Genomic DNA, 15,522 nt, shown 5'->3' on the forward strand with positions numbered 1-15,522 from the left:
AGCGGTTCCGCCTCGGAGTCCGCCGGGAAGCCCGGCGTCCCTCACACCCAGGATGTCCAAGCCTTGCGACCGCGCAGGAAGGCCTGGCGGCCGGGGGCGGGGCATAGACTGGCCCCTCCCATGGGGAGGGGCGATGCCTCCCCTTCTAACTCAGGGACGAGCGGCCCTCCCCATAAGGGGCGCGGCTTCCGAGCCGGGCGAGATCTCACTGGGTGTTAGTCTGAGGAAGGGGGGCCTTCGCGCCTGAAGGGCGTTGGGCGGCGTGGCCTCCTTCCCGCAGAGGCGCTCTGCTCGGGACTCCAGACCTCTTTGACGCAGGCGCGAGTGGGGGCGGGGCGGAGCCGAGCCTTCGGAGCTCCGCCCCCAGTGGAGACGGCCGAGGCCGGGGGCGTGTCCTGGGCGGGGCCGCTCCCCGGCCCGCCCGGTCGCGGAGTGGTGGCAGCGCTGGGAGGGCCCGGCCCCGGCATGTGAGTGCGGCGGGGGCGGGGATGGGGGCGCGGGATGGGGCGCCGGGCCAAGCCCGGGAGGGCTCCCGGGGGTCCCGGTGGGCGGGAGCGCCAGTGCGCGGGCGGCCGGGCGAGCCCGCCAGGTGCGGGCCAAGGTATGGCGGGTGAGGGGCGCTCGGGCCTCTTGTGGCCAGGCCGGCCCCGCGTGCCGGACCAGCCCAGCGCCGCTAATCTGCGGCCCACGGGACGGGCGCCGGCGCGGGGCGCCGTCCCGGCGGGGGCTCGCTACAAGCGCAGGTCTGCCGTCCGCCCTCGGGCCCCACCAGCCAAGCGGAGGCCCCCGCAGTGGTAGCCGGGTTGCTGTTCCCTGTGCGGCAGCTGCGGAGGTGTGATGGGGGTCAGCTGCGCGGCGGGGCCCGAGGTGACCCCATTCCTGGCTCCGGGTTGGGCCGCAGCCTGCGTGAGCTCCGACCTGCTGTTTCTGGGACCTGGCACCTCAGCTCTCAGGGAAAGGGCGCTTTCTGTGCTCAGTTGTTAAATGCATTATCTCATTCCTCTCAGCAGCCACACATTTTACAGTTGAGGAAAGCGAGGCCTAAGGCCACAGAGCTGTTGATGTAGTTGTTATCATGTGGAGGTGAGGTGCTGAGGCCTTACAGCCAGACACACCTGGGTTCACATCTGCTGTTCCACAGAGCCGTGTGACCTTGGGCGCACCGGGCTCCCTCCGCGAGCCTCCGGTGGGAGGGTGGTGCCTGCCCCCAGGGCTGCTGGGAGGATGGGTTGAATGGTTCAGGGAGCTCAGTAAGGAGCCGCTATTATCGCTGCTGTTGCTGTTCGTAAGTGGCCCTTTTTCTGCCACCGAGGGAGCTGGTGGTCCTGGGTCAGGGCTGTCTGCTCAATCCAAGCCTGCTGGCGCAGAAGGGGAAGCTGCTTCCCACAGTGAGGCTGTTCATGTCTGTGCATGTCTGTCCCTGTGCCCGTGGAAGGCCACACCCAACCCAGCTGTACCAGCATGTGCCGGAGTCACGCTGGCCCATCGTGTACTCGCCGCGCTACAACATAACCTTCCTGGGCCTGGAGAAGCTGCACCCCTTTGATGCAGGAAAATGGGGCAAGGTGATCAGCTTCCTAAAAGGTATGGAAGGCCCCGCTCGGACCCTACATCTGCTTTCTCCAGCCCATCTGCCACCACCTGCTGCTCTTTCCCTGACACAAGCGTCAGGCCCTCCCACCTCCAGTGTCAGCCCTGAGACAGCCTCCCACCCGTTCTGTCAGAAGGATCTTTCCAACACAGACTTCTAAGCATGATATGCCCCCGTATCACACCTTCACTGGCTCTCCATCGCTGTGGCCCTAAGTCCTGTCTCTGCCCCTGGAGACCCAGTAGAAGGGGAGCTGATGCTTGGAGGAATGCCTTGTCCATAGCCCACAAGCTCCGAGAGTCCGGGAAGTGGACAACCTTTGCTCCAACCTCACGGATTACAAATGAAGGAACTTGAGGCCCAGTGAGTTAGAAAATGTGCCCAAAGGCACACAGCTATTGAGTGGGAGAATGGGGCCTGGACCTCAGAGCCCCAGGCTCGTCCGCTTCATGGCTCATCCCCTGAGTGGGGTGGTGCTCTGGGGAGCACGTTGTTTCATTTGTGGTTTGTAATCTAGGGGTCTGGTTCATGTGGAAAATTCAGGCATCACAGCAGGCTGGTGAAAAAAAATAGTCTGGTTCCATGTATTGTGGGTTCTTTAACTGAGGGAAGTAGGAAATATTACCTGAAATGTTACCTGGCATAGGATGAAACACTGCATATCTTTAAATCGCACAATCCCTCTGATGACACCCTGGGGGACGTTTCACTTTGGGGCTAGCCCATCTTTAACACCTAAGCCCATCACCCTTTTTAACAAATCTAGAGCGAGCCTCAGCCTCTGCACCTGGCAGAAAATAGAATCAAATTAGAGATTAATAACACTGTTATTTGTTTTTGTATTTTTTGTTTTTATTTTTGGTTAACTTCTGTTTATGGCAAGTGATACTGATTTTCCGCTTGCAATAGTCACCAGAGTGCGTATTCAAAGAAAAATATTAAGTAGAAAAGAGTACAAGTGGTGTGCAGCCATGGCAAGAGCTCTGGTGAGGTGAGCGGAGCCATCCTGCCTGTCCCCTGGCCGTTCTCATGCCTTCCTGACTGTGGTCCTTTACGCTCTGTTTCCAGTGGTCCTGAGTCTCTCTGTTCATTGCCCCTTCTTGGGCTCCCGTGTCACCCAGTAGCGCAACGTAAGGGTTCCTTGTCCCCCTCACTCTGAGCTGACCATTTTCCTGAGTTCCCCCTGAGGATGCGGGTGGAAAGGAGCCAGGGCCACATGGTGAAGGGCCTTGGGTACCACCAAGAAAAGAGCTGGTTCCTGGCCGGAAGCCAGTGGGGAGCCATGGAGTGTTTGGGGTGGGGGATACCTGCTATATGTGGAGCTCTTTGTGAGAAATGTATGGAACTAGTTGGTTTCTACCAGGGTTGGTTTCTAAGAGTGACACATTAGCACAGGTCCCCCTTGTCCTTCGATTTCCCTAGAACCCGAACATCATCGTCCTGTTGTCACTGTGCCCTAGAGCACTTCCTCCTCGCTGCCTTATTTCTTCTGTTGCAAAAAGGAGCAAGTCTTGTCTGGTGTATGCGTCTGTGGTAATGAAATAACACGGTTTTTCCCAAACATCAGTCATTTGCAAACCACTCTTGAGACCTTGCCATCGCCTCATACCACCTGTTCCATTATTTACTTCATAGTTTTGATTGACTTAGCCTTCGTTTTAAGAAACTTAAATAAACCTGTTTTAAAAGGAAACATTATGTCATCTAAATGGAAGAAGCCAGTTTCATTTGCCATAAATAGAAGGTCATGGTAAAAAATAAATGCGATGAAAACAACAGTGTTATTTCAGCTCAGGCAGCTTACTGTTGCCCCGGACTGTGAAACTGATTGCTCCTTTTGGGGGGTTAAAAAAAGGGAGATGAGCAAGGGTCAGGCAGGTGTTAAAGAGAGGCCCCCCGTATACCAACCCCCCCCATGATGTCATCCCAAGGTGGAGGGAGAATCGATCAGAAGAACTTTGTCTCACCTTGAGAGTCAGCGTTAATGACCCGTGTGCCACCTGCCTCTAAAAGCTCGCCTCCGGCTGTCAGTGGCCTGGGTGGGAAACAGGAGGATCGCTGTGCACAATGTCCTATGTCCCCTGGCCCGAGGGCCTGGCCGCTGTCCCCACTGGCCTGAGAGGTGGCCCGTTCTCAGACCGCCCACGAGCCAGCAGGGCCCACCTTGTCCTGGGGCAGGGCAGCCAGAGGTCAAGTCTGCAGCCTGTGGGAGGGGCTGGGGCTGGGCCTGGCCTGGAGGCGGCAAGGATGCATGGGGCCTGCTTTGTGGTTTCAGAAGAGAAACTTCTATCAGACGGCATGCTGGTGGAGGCACGGGAGGCCTCGGACGAAGACCTACTGGTGGTGCATACAAGACGCTATCTCAACGAGCTGAAGGTACAGGGCCTGGGGGCTGCCGGCCAGAAGGATGGGCTGGAGGAGGGGGCCGCTTTGCCTGGGGATGCACAGCCTCGACGGGCTCTATTCCTGTCCCTATGCAGAGGGAGCATGTGAGTCTGTGATCCCCAACAGGAGAGAGGTGTCCTAGAAAGGCAGATACCAGGGATGGGCTAGGCTACTCCAGGGGATAGTGAGCTCCCCATCCTTGGGAGTATGAAAGCAGGGATGGCCACTTGGGGTTGAACCTTCATTGGGGTTTTGGGCTTCTGCCTCAGTGACTTTCAATCTGTGCTATGTGGACAGGCCTCAAAGACCCCTGCTGGGATGATGGGTGGGGGGGCCCCAGTCCCTTGTCCCCATTCAACCAAAGCTATTCCACTTTGGCCTATTTTTACCTTGGGCTAAAGTATAAGATGCTGTTTCAAGGGCTTCTGCAGTTAAAGATGGGTTGGAAACTGTTGGGCTGAAAACGAGTTTTTACGCCCCACGGCCCAGCAGGGAACATAAACAAGTGGTGGGTGGGTGTCTGGGACAACTGGAGCTCCAACCCTTCCCAAGCTGGTGGCTGCAGCCCAGCCTCCACCGTGGGCCCAGCTTTCAAAGAGAAGCCAGAAATCCAGATCGTTAAGTGACAGTTCCTGATTTCTTAATGTAGCAGCTCATTGGAAGATTTTTGAATCCCACCTGCAGACCACATGGGGTCTGCCCGTGGTGACCTCCTCCTAGAGGAGCTGCATGGCTCTCGTCAGTGTGGTTCTGAGGGTAGAGGCGTTCAGTCAGTCCCCTGTGTGGGAGAAGAGGGCAGGCTGGGCTCGGGGTAGCATCAGAACCTGGTGCGTCAGGGATGCCACAGGTTCTCTGTCCCCAAGGGCGTGGAGTCCTGACCCCTGACTGCTAGGCTTCCAAGCAGGACTCATCTTAGACTCAGAGCTAGAGTGGGCGCCAGAGGTCACCAGGCTTCTCCCCCATAGGTGGAAACACCTAGGCCCAGAAAGAGGCCCCACCTGCTCAAGGTCACCTGGGAAGTCCAGCAGGCCCGGGGGAGACCCCAGGCAGGGCATCCGGTCAGGTCTTCTGGGTTCCTGGCCACGGAAGCTGCCCTCCGTCCTCCTCCACGCTGGCCTGACCTGTGAGAATTCTAGATGGATCCGTGACAGTGTGAGCTCATGAAAGATTACCAGGAAGAGGTTGAAACCTGGCTCCCGGGAGAGCAAGGTGTGCGAGGCCTTGGCACGAAGCCCAGCACTTGGCTGCTCTGGTTTCCCAGGGCCCAGACATGCGTGGTCACAGCCCAGCAGCTGGGTCAGGAGGACGTGCCTGCCAGAGTCCAGAGGGTGAGGGTCGGGGCAGGGAGAGACCAGAACAGAGTGGTGCCAGGCTGGAGCCAGTGCCAGGATAATGCTGGGGATGGGGGATGGGCTCCAGGGCTCCATCCGTTTGAGGGACATTTCAGGGAACAGTGTGGGACTGACTGCATGCCTGGCCTTGGGACCCCAGAAGCCTGAAGGCAGCTTACTATGTGATAAGCAATAATGCAAACAAGTAGAGCCCCAAATAGAAAATTGAGGTCAAGGACAGGAGGAGAATTCAGATATGCCAGCATAACCAAGATGCTATGGTTGTGCCATGTATTTGGAGCTCCCTGGCAGCCAGAGCAAAAGGAGAAACATGATTTCCACATGACCTACTAAGGTGAAGAAGTATTCAGTCATGCAGCACGTCTATATCGAATACTGACTGTGCACTGGGTGCAAAAAAAGAAAAAGAATAAGCAAGTTTTCCTGTTCCCATGGATTTGTATTTCATTATAGAAGACTGAAAATAAAGAAGTAACCATACAAGAGCATTTCAGAGAGCACCAAGGGCTATGAAGGGAAAAAAAAAAAAAACGGTAATTAGGCAGAGGTATGCTCGTTTAGCTTGAGCAGTCAGGGAGGGCCTCACAGAGGAGGTGAGGTGTGAGCAGAGATCAAAGAATGAGGAGTAGGTGATACTCATGTGGAGTTTTAAAAGAAGAATGTCCAGAGTCTCAGGCCTGGAGAGGGAGGGGGCTTGGCCTCCAGAAGGGGAGAGGGTTGCTTGAGTGGCCAGGTTGAAGGGAATGAAATGCTGAGGTGGCACGTGATGTGGTCAGGGAGGCCAGCAGCCCTGGTCCACAAGCCCTGCAGGCCTCAGGAGGAGTTTGGATTTTGTTCCAGGTACCACAGGAGAGTGATGTGGGGTTATGTGCCCCAGACGCTCAGGTGAGACCCATGCACGTTCCAGGCATTGTCTGGCGTCTAGGGACTGCTCTCGGGAACAGCCCCCTCGCCCCCGATGTCCACGACGTTTCTTTTCTCTTTTCTCTGTTGCAGGACCCCCAGGGCTGCTTCTCCTCAGCGGTCCTGTGTGTGCCCTGCCCGTACTGCCCCATACCCGTGTTCCGGGCTCATGCCTGGCCCTGCACTGGTGTGGCCTTCAATGCTTAATACACTGGGCATTGAAGGAGGTGCAGTGGCCTGATGTTTGCCAGATGACACCCATTCAGGGAAACAAGTGTTTATTGAGCGCCTGCTGTGTGCAAGGCCCAGAGTCGGCCCCACTGAGGGTGGGGTTTGGGTCGGGCCAGGGCCAGGCTCCTGCCTTGTGCTGACTCTGTGACAGTTTGCCGTGGGGCGCCGGGTGGTGGGACGCAGACCCGACATGTAGTCCCTGTGTACCCTGCGCTGGGCAGTGCTCGGGACACATTTATGTAGCGAGTGTTTAGAGCACCAGGCTCTGCTCTGGGTGCAGGGTGATGGCGGAACAAAAGAGACTGAATCCCTCTCTTGATGGGACGGAGTTGGTGTGTTAAAAGGCGCTCAGTGCCTTGGGGAAAGGACAGCGGGAAAGGGGGTGGGGAGGACCGCCCTTCAAAATAGGCCGGGGGTCTCACTGCCATGTGACCGTGGACTGAGGGCCCTGAGGGAGTGGGCTCGGTGGGCATCTGGGGGTAGGGCATTCCGAGCAGAAGGATCAGCAAGTGCAAAGGCCCTGAGGCAGGAGTATCTTCAGTGTGTTCCAGCAGCAGCGAGGACTAAGCGACTGGATTGGAGGAATGGGAGGGAGACGGTAAGAGGTGAGGTCGGAAAATGATCAGGGCCAGACCACGGAGGGCCTGTGGTCGCTGTGGCTTTGCTCTGAAGGAGGTGGGAGCCCAGGAGTGTTTCAAGCAGGGGGACGTGATCTGACCTAGATTTTAACAGGATTGCTTGGCAGCTGTGATGGGAATGGTTGAGACCAGTCTGTCAGAACAAAAGCAGGGAGCCTGGGAGGGAGCAGGTGGTTGCAATGATCCTGGTGAGAGAGCCCGGCCTCTCAGATGAGGCTGGAAGCAGCTGTGGCCTGGCGGGGGGCGGTGTACGTGGCAGAACTTGGGGTTTGTTATGAAGTTGGAACAATAGGATTTTCTTTTGTTCAGGTTGGGTGTGGGGTCTGCAAGCCAAGGAAGCCAAGGATGCCAAGGATGTCCCAGAAATTGTGGCTGGAGCCCCAGGGAGTCTGGGCACAACTTGGGCCTCGTTGTTGCCCTCACAGCGCCCAGCGTCTGTGGGAGAAGAGACACAGGCCCCTGTGTGTGCCACGGAGCAGCCAGGGGGACGAGTCTCAGAGAGTCCCAGGGAAACAGGACGCCCGGGGTTACAGGATCAGCTTCTCCATTTCTGCAGAGAAAAAAAAAAAAAGGCCATCGGGATTTTGGCAGGGATTGTGCATCTGTACATGAATTAGGAGAGAACTGACATCTTTACAATGTTAGGTCTTCCAGCCCATGAACACAAGATGTCTTTCCACTTACTTAGATCTTCTTTAAGTTCTTTCAGCGGCGTTTTGTAGTTTTCCGTGTATGAGTCTTATACCTGCTTGGTAAATTTATTCTTTTTGAAGGTGTTGTAAATGAAATTGCTTCCTTAATTTCTGTCTGGGGCTATGGCTTCCTCTTTCATTCTCTGTCCCCTGCTGGCTTGCTGAGGGTGGGAGGGGGGGCAGCGACTCAGGTGTTTTCCTTCAGGGGCTCGTTGCTCACTTACTCGTAGCGAACAGTGGTTCCCTGCCTCACGTGTGCCGGACCAGTGCTGGGTGATGGGCTTGGCGGGACAGATGGGTGGAGCTGGCCGTCTTCCCCTCTCTGGGTCTGCCCCCTACCACACACGCATACACACGAATGCACGTGCATATGCACACCTATGCACACGTGCACGAACACACACACACACACACACGTCTTGCAGCTGTCCAGCCAGACCATGTTCTCCCTCTCCCCAGCAAGGCTGTCGTGTTGCATATCAGCGCCTCCCCGCTAGGCTGCTATGTGTCCGTGAGGCCAGGAGTAGTGCCTTCTTGGGACCTGCAGCCTAGCAGGCGCTTAGTAAATATCTACCAAGTGCCGGGGCCCCTCCAGGGCTCTGCTTGGGGTCAGTGCAGAGCAGGGTCTGGACCTCGGGCGTTCCCAGGCAGGCAGGAGATGGTCTAGGAGCGGGGTGCATGGATGCTTGCCCAGGGCTCGGGAGGTTATAGGGAAGGCTGTGTCCTTATCTTGGTGCAGACGCCTTCTGGGTGCCCCAGACCCTCCTGCCTCAGCAGTGGAGGATGAGGACATCCAGCCCCATTTGAAGGGATGACTGATTCCCCGTGGATGGAGAGGCTGTGCGGTGCCTGGAGAGAGGAGCCCTGGGCATCCAGTCCTGGCTCCGTCAGTGACTCCCTGTGGCCTTGGAAGGAAAGATCCTCCCCCCAGCCCCCCGCCTCTCCGGGGCCTCGGTGCCCCTCTGTGCAGTGGGCGGGCTGGGCCAGTTCTGGGTGGGCTCCGTGGTGACCTGGAGTCCCCTGCAGCTCTCCTTCTGGGCACAAGAGGGCAGCCGAGGGCCTTGGAGCCCGAGGACCGAGGGCTGACTTAGCTTTAAGGAGAGTGCGGTTGTGAGCATCTCTGTACTGAGCCCAAAGCTCAGCCACGGTGGGAGCTCCCATTTCTCACCCAAGGAGCTGCGCTCGCCCGGAGATCCCCCCCGCCCCCGCCCCCCCGAAGCTGGCCCAGGGGGAATCTGCTTCCCCACTGCTGCCTCTGGGCTCACCAGGCAGAGGGAGGCCAATGGCCCGCATCTCTTTCCACAGTGGTCCTTTGCTGTCGCAACCATCACAGAAATCCCCCCTGTCATCTTCCTGCCCAACTTCCTGGTACAGAGGAAGGTGCTGAAGCCCCTCCGGACCCAGACGGGAGGAACCATAATGGTAGGTGGGGAGCTGGCGGGGGGGGAGCAGCGGCTGGGCTGGGCCCTCCACCCCAGGCTCCTTCCCACCCTGGGTCTTTGTCCACCCTGGGCTCTCCATATAGAATGCCTTGTGCTGCTGAGTAGTTGAGCAAAATCCTAAATATTCCTCAAGGCGGCAAAAAGAACTCTGTCTTCCAAAGCCTCTCCTGTCTGGCTAGGACATTAGAATTCCCTGTTCTGCCCCCAAGACCACCTGTTAGAGTTACCGTATTTGCTGGTGTATAAGATGTATCCTCACCCCCCGGAGAGTATGTCCTAAAACTGTGACTCTGAGCTACTCAAATTTCAGATGGAAACAAACCCCTATGACGTCAGCGATGGATGGTGCCCCTTCCCCCCATCGTGGGTGTGACCATCACAAACACTTGCAGCAAAACTGGGTTTCACATTCTGTGTGTAGTTTCCTCTAAAATTCGCCACAGACTGCTGAGTTGATTGGAGGTTGAGAAGCTGAAATGATTTGAATGTACAATGATCTAACCCAGACAGGCATCAATACCTGCTGACCCCTGTAGTTTTCTTTTTAGCTTTGCAAATTTGTGCATTTTGAAAGTTTATTAGAATATTACTGCTTACCCCAAAATTATGATTTCCTACAAGATTTCAGTATTAAGGCGACAGTATTTCCAGGAACAAAAATTTGTCCATTTTCCCTTTAAAAGCTACCTGAGAATCCTTGTCAGCTCACGTTCCATCCTAAGAGCTGAACTTTGATTTCCTCCAGTTTCCTCACCAAATTGCACAGGGGCTTACGCATGTCTCATAAGCCAGCCAGTTCGGGGTTTGCTGGGGGTGGGTGGGTGCTTCCTGTATCCCACCTCCCAGCTCATCCCCACCTTGAAGCTGGCTGGAAATGGTGTTTATGGGGTGAGTGATTCAATGAATAAGTAAGTGAAGGAAGTGGCCGCCCGCACCCCTCATCCTGTGCTTGTTTCCAAAGGCGGGGAAGCTGGCCGTGGAGCGAGGCTGGGCCATCAACATAGGTGAGTGCCCCGTGGCCTGGCCTGGGTCCTGGGGGCAGCTCTGGTGCCACTGTGGACAGGGGTGGCCACGATGGCAAAGCTGCCTCCTGACCCAGGGATGGTGACGTGCCCACGCGGGGTCAGCTGACTTAGGCAACCTGGAGCCGGAGCCGTCCCTGGGAGCTGAGCGGGGAGGGGGCCCTGGGAGGAAGGTGGGAGGGGGCTGTCTGGGCCTTGAGCCTGGCCCTGGCAACACCTCGGCTGTCCTCGCAGGCGGCGGCTTCCACCACTGCTCCAGCGACCGGGGCGGGGGCTTCTGCGCCTACGCAGACATCACGCTCGCCATCAAGGTGTGCCCGAGAGCATGTTGGGGGGTCGCCTCCGAGAGCCTCCCTGGAATCCCCCAATCTGGTGTGCTCACCCCGTATTGTAGAGAAGGCAGCTGAGGCCCAGAAGGGGTGGGAGCTCGCCCGGGTCCCTCAACCGGGCTGGGACCCAAACCCAGATCTGACACTTGCTTTTTCATGTTGCCTGAGGTGGTCCAGAGGTGACAGCCTTCAACAGTGGCAGGGGACCGAGGGGAACAGCTTCCATGTCAATATAAAATTATGAGAAGGGTGAGACCGAGATAGAAATAATGACCCTGATGGTGGTGACAACAGCTGGCATTTACCACGGGCCCGGCCCTGTGGCCACCTCCGTTCTCCAGGGCTCGCCCCTGCATCCTCACGTTTTACAGGATGAGGAGACGAGGAAATGGGCCCAGAGGGGCGAGGGCACAGCCGGGAGGGGCAGAGCTGGCAGCGGTCTCCACATCTGTCAGACCGCAGCGCTGCCTCAGCACCCACGCCTGGCCTTGTGCTGGGGGTCGGCATGGGCCCCGTGGCTCCTGCCCCCACGGGGCACGGGGACTAATGCGGAGGAGGGACAAGTGAGCAGACCCTGGTCATTCGGAGAGGGGGACGCAAGGAGACCTTCTTGGAGGGTGGTGGGGGAAGGAGGGCTGCTCAGAAGAGGAGGCTTTAGGGCTGGGCTGTGTAGGAAGGCGGAGACGGCAGAATGAAGTTCCAGGCACAGCCTTGAGGGGGGTTCCCCGCTCTGCACCCCACGCATTTCCCTGGGAATCCTGAGCTGTCACGGAGGGCCAATCCTCAACCTCCTCACCTCTGGCCCTTCAGGGCACAGCACATGCCCCTCCAGGGAGCCTTCCCTGAATACGCACACAGGCTTCTCCGGAGCCACACAGCTCCCCAGGGCTCTGCCTGGTGGCCTGATCTCCCATAAGCATGTACAGGCTTCGGCCCACCCCCTCACTAAGTGGGAGCCCCTGCAGGACTGTGTCCTCTGGCCTGTGTGGCCCTTACCTCTCCGCTCTCCCCTCTCCCGCCCTGGGCAGTTTCTGTTTGAGCGAGTGGAGGGTGTCTCCAGAGCCACCATCGTTGATCTCGATGCCCATCAGGTGAGTGCCTCGCGGGGCCTAGGGTCCCACAGGCCCGCCCCCCAGGCCACCTCCTCACACTCCCCAGCTGCCTCTGACGCGCAACACCATGCTGTGAGCTCCCCTCCCCCAGGAACATCCCCCGAGCCCCAGGCTGGGCCTCTGCCGCCCGCACCCAGGCACGTGGGGTGTTTCCTGGGGTGTGGTTGGGGGTGCCTTTCCCAGGGCACCTGCCTGTGAGTGACTTCCGCGTGTTCCCCACAGGGCAACGGGCACGAGCGGGACTTCATGGGCGACAAGCGTGTGTACATCATGGACGTTTACAACCGCCACATCTACCCCGGGGACCGCTTTGCCAAGCGTAAGCTGCCCTGTCCCTCAGCCCCAGGGCCTCTTGCTTGGATGGGGCTCTCTCCGGGGCATTTCCTACATGCTGGGGCCTACAGAGGTCCCTTCGTTTATTTATCCTCAGCATCCCCGCGAGGGGGAGATGAGGAAACAGAGACCTAAAAAGGTCACTTGACCCACCCAAGACCACATAAACACTGTGAGTCCTTCTATTGGGGTAACCATCAGAAGACTAAAGTAGACTTTTCTCCTAGGTATGCAGCTGTCTGGTCAAAAACAGGGAAGGACAAAAAAGAAAAAAGAAGGAAAAATACATAAATAGAAAATATAAAATAAGATGGCAGAAATCGGTTCAAATATAATAGTTACTAAGTAAATGCAGGTGGATTCATTAAAAGGTAGAGACTCTCAGATGAGCTTTGGAAACACAGGGACCTGCCCACCCTGTGGGGAGGGGACATTTATGCAGTAAGTGCCGGCGGGTCTGCTGTGGGTACATCAGCCACTTTGCCGCCCCAGGGACCCATTTCTGAACTGCATGTCAGATGTTCTGGATTTGGACCCAAGGGCACATGGGGTGTCCGTGCATCCAGGCAAGGGCTTACGGAGACAGTGGGCTCAGACACCCGACATGGGTCCCTGAATCCCCAGGGCAGTGTTTCATCTGTTATCCCCCTTCTTTTCCTTTGGGTCCCCCTTGCAGCTCCTGTGCTCTTTTTTTAGCTTAGTTTTGGGTGAGTGAGAGGTCGAGCACTGGGGCGTCAGATGGGGAAATGGGCCGTGCTCGCCCTCCCCAGCCTCAGTTTCCCACCTCTGCACATTGGGGCTATTGCTGTCTCCCTCGCAGAGGCCATCAGGCGGAAGGTGGAGCTGGAGTGGGGCACGGAGGATGACGAGTACCTGAGGACGGTGGAGAGGAACCTGGAGAAAGCCCTCCAGGAGCACCCGCCCGATGTGGTGGTGTACAACGCGGGCACTGACGTCCTGGAGGGGGACCGCCTCGGGGGGCTGGCCATCAGTCCGCAGGTACCTCCTGACCCTGGGGCAGGGGAGGCTCCGGGGACACAGCAGCAGCAGGGAAGGTGGGCAGCACTGGGGCTTCTCTTGAAGCCAGAGGGGAAGGACAAAAGCAGCAGCAGTCTGGAACAGGGTTAGACCTGTGGCAGGACCTTCCAGGATCTGGGACTGCCTGAGCCAGCCTTCCCCATCCCCCACACCAGGGTGTCGTGAAGCGGGATGAGCTGGTGTTCCGGCTGGTCCGAGGCCACCAGGTGCCCATCCTCATGGTGACCTCGGGTGGGTACCAGAAGCGTACAGCCCGCATCATTGCCGACTCCATCCTTAATTTGTATGGCCAGGGGCTCATCGGGCCCCAGTCAGCCAACGTCTCAGCACAGAACTCAGACGCACCCCTGCTGCCCCTGGAGGTGCCCTGACCACACTGCCCTCTGCCTGCCGCCCACCTGCCCGCCCGTCCACCTGCCCCTCAGTGCTCCTCCTTTTCCAAATGAGGGGGGGACCTCGCGCGCAGCTGCACTCTGCCCACTGGGTGTCGCGGTCTCCGGGCCCTTCTGTGGGTGGGGGCGGAGGACAGGGCCCGAGTCCCAGCAGGACCCACACGGTCACGGTCACGGCCTGACCAGGCCCTGAGGAGGCGGCAGTTCTCCCAGGAGGGAGGAGGGCAGCTGAAGCTCCCAGGTGCAGGGAGGGCCCCCGGGGGTGTGTGTTCTGGTTTTCAAAACAGTGCGACCGTTTCAGACCAAGGAAGCTTCCACCTCTTCCACAGTTGGGCCCCCTCCCTCCTCTTCTGCACCCTCACCTCCTCCCTTCAGGGATGAGAGACCTGAGGGGGGCTGGAGCCAGGCGTCTGGGATCCCTGGATTCCCAGCCAGCAGGCAGGGGCCCTGGTCCTGGATGTGAGGGCGCGGCAGGGAAGGGGATGCAGGTGGGTTTTCCCATCTGGCTTCTCCTTCAATAAAGCGAGGGCTGGACCTGCTGTCCCAGAGCCCCGCCCTGGTGGGGAGGGGCGGGGAGGCCTGAGGAGCCCCAAACCCCTGCTTCAGCAGCATCTTGCCCGTCCAGGGAGAGCGCCGGGTTTGGGGGAAAGAACGCTTGGCTCAGGGACAGGCCTTAGCTCCGGAGGCTTGAGGGACAGAGGAAGGTGAGGCCTGGACCAGGTAATTGGGGAGGGACAGGTGGCCAAGCTGGATCCCGCAGGCCCCGAGGCCCAGGTGGGGACTGAGGTGCTGGCGAGGCCAGGCTGGCGTTGCTGGAGGGGACCAGAGGGTCTCCATCATCCCGGCCTGTGGGCTGCACGCGTAGGGGCTGGGGCGGGGCCCCGGCGGGGGCTGCAGCCTCCACTGGGCTCGTCCGAAATGCCAGGCCCTGATGTGCTCTGCCCAGGTGTGCCCTGACCTTGTCGTCAGCTCTACTCTGAAGGGGATGCTTAGGACCCCCAGGAAGCTGGGGGTTGGGGGGAGCGTCCACTGCTCCGTTGCCTGGGTGTGTTCTTAGTGGTCAAAGTGGGTGGGGAGGGAAACAGGGCCGTCCCTGATCAACCCCCCCACGGGACTTGTGCTCATTGCCATCTGGGGGTCTCCTGAATTCTCCTACCTTCTCCCTCACACCCCCCTCGCCGCTCCCTCTGCTGGAGGGGGCGGGGCAGAAAGGGTTCCAAGATCACCAAGTGTCAAACACGCTGAACTCCCGGACCAGACCCGAGGCACTAATTACGGCTTGGACGCCCCAACTGCCCCGCCCCTGCCCTTGGTCCCTGCAACGAGAACTCGAGGCACCTAACACCACCTGACCTCCAACACGGCCTGCAGCCTTGGGGGGCAGGTGGCGACGGGCTTGTCACCACGGAGCCTCCGCTCCAGAGAACCATAAAGGCTCTTTTGATCCGACCTGGCTGCCGTGTGTGGTTTTTTTTTTTTAATTAATTAATTAATTTTATTTTTGGCTGTATTGGGTCTTCGTTGCTGCGCGTGGGCTTTCTCTAGTTGTGGCGAGCGGGGGCTACTCTTCGTTGCGGTGCACGGGCTTCTCATTGCGGTGGCTTCTCTTGTCGCAGAGCACGGGCTCTAGGCGCGCGGGCTTCCGTAGCTGTGGCACGCGGGCTCAGTAGTTGTGGCTCGTGGACTCTAGAGTGCAGGCTCAGTAGTTGTGGCACGTGGGCTCAGTAGTTGTGGCTCACAGGCTCTCGAGTGCAGGCTCAGTAGTGGTGGTGCACGGGCTTAGTTGCTCCACGGCATGTGGGATCTTCCCGGACCAGGGCTCGAACCCATGTCCCCTGCATTGGCAGGCAGATTCTTAACCACTGTGCCACCAGGGAAGCCTCGCCGTGTGTTCTTGAAATGAAGAATCCATACCTCCTAAGGATTAAAAGAAATAAAGATTGAAAGTTCACACAGCAAGAGGCCTGGCGTGGGGTAGCTGCCTGATAAACGCTAGTGTTTTAGTCCATGCACAGAGTCCCATGGAGAAGGTCATTATTCCCATTGTACAGATGAGGGCGCT

The 15,522-nt window shown here is 58.2% G+C and overlaps 1 protein-coding gene across 1 annotated transcript; it reads left to right on the plus strand.

Annotated features, from left to right (window-relative positions):
• The first annotated feature begins 234 nt into the window (after window positions 1–234).
• On the plus strand, window positions 235–14,909 carry HDAC11 (histone deacetylase 11). Its single transcript, XM_082639570.1, has 10 exons — window positions 235–467; window positions 1,436–1,584; window positions 3,867–3,967; window positions 9,098–9,214; window positions 10,196–10,238; window positions 10,491–10,567; window positions 11,614–11,676; window positions 11,920–12,016; window positions 12,851–13,029; window positions 13,224–14,909. Coding segments are annotated over exons 1-10 (1,044 nt in total). The 5' UTR covers window positions 235–465; the 3' UTR covers window positions 13,440–14,909.
• The last annotated feature ends 613 nt before the right edge of the window (window positions 14,910–15,522 follow it).

This window comes from Mesoplodon mirus, assembly GCF_964341445.2.
Source record: "Mesoplodon mirus genome assembly, chromosome: 12".
In the NCBI taxonomy this organism is placed as follows: Eukaryota; Metazoa; Chordata; class Mammalia; order Artiodactyla; family Ziphiidae; genus Mesoplodon; species Mesoplodon mirus.

Coding starts and splice junctions, on each gene's coding strand:
- HDAC11 (XM_082639570.1), top strand. Junction 3,968..9,097: donor GCTATCTCAACGAGCTGAAG/GTACAGGGCCTG, acceptor CTCTTTCCACAG/TGGTCCTTTGCTGTCGCAAC. Junction 11,677..11,919: donor TTGATCTCGATGCCCATCAG/GTGAGTGCCTCG, acceptor TGTTCCCCACAG/GGCAACGGGCACGAGCGGGA.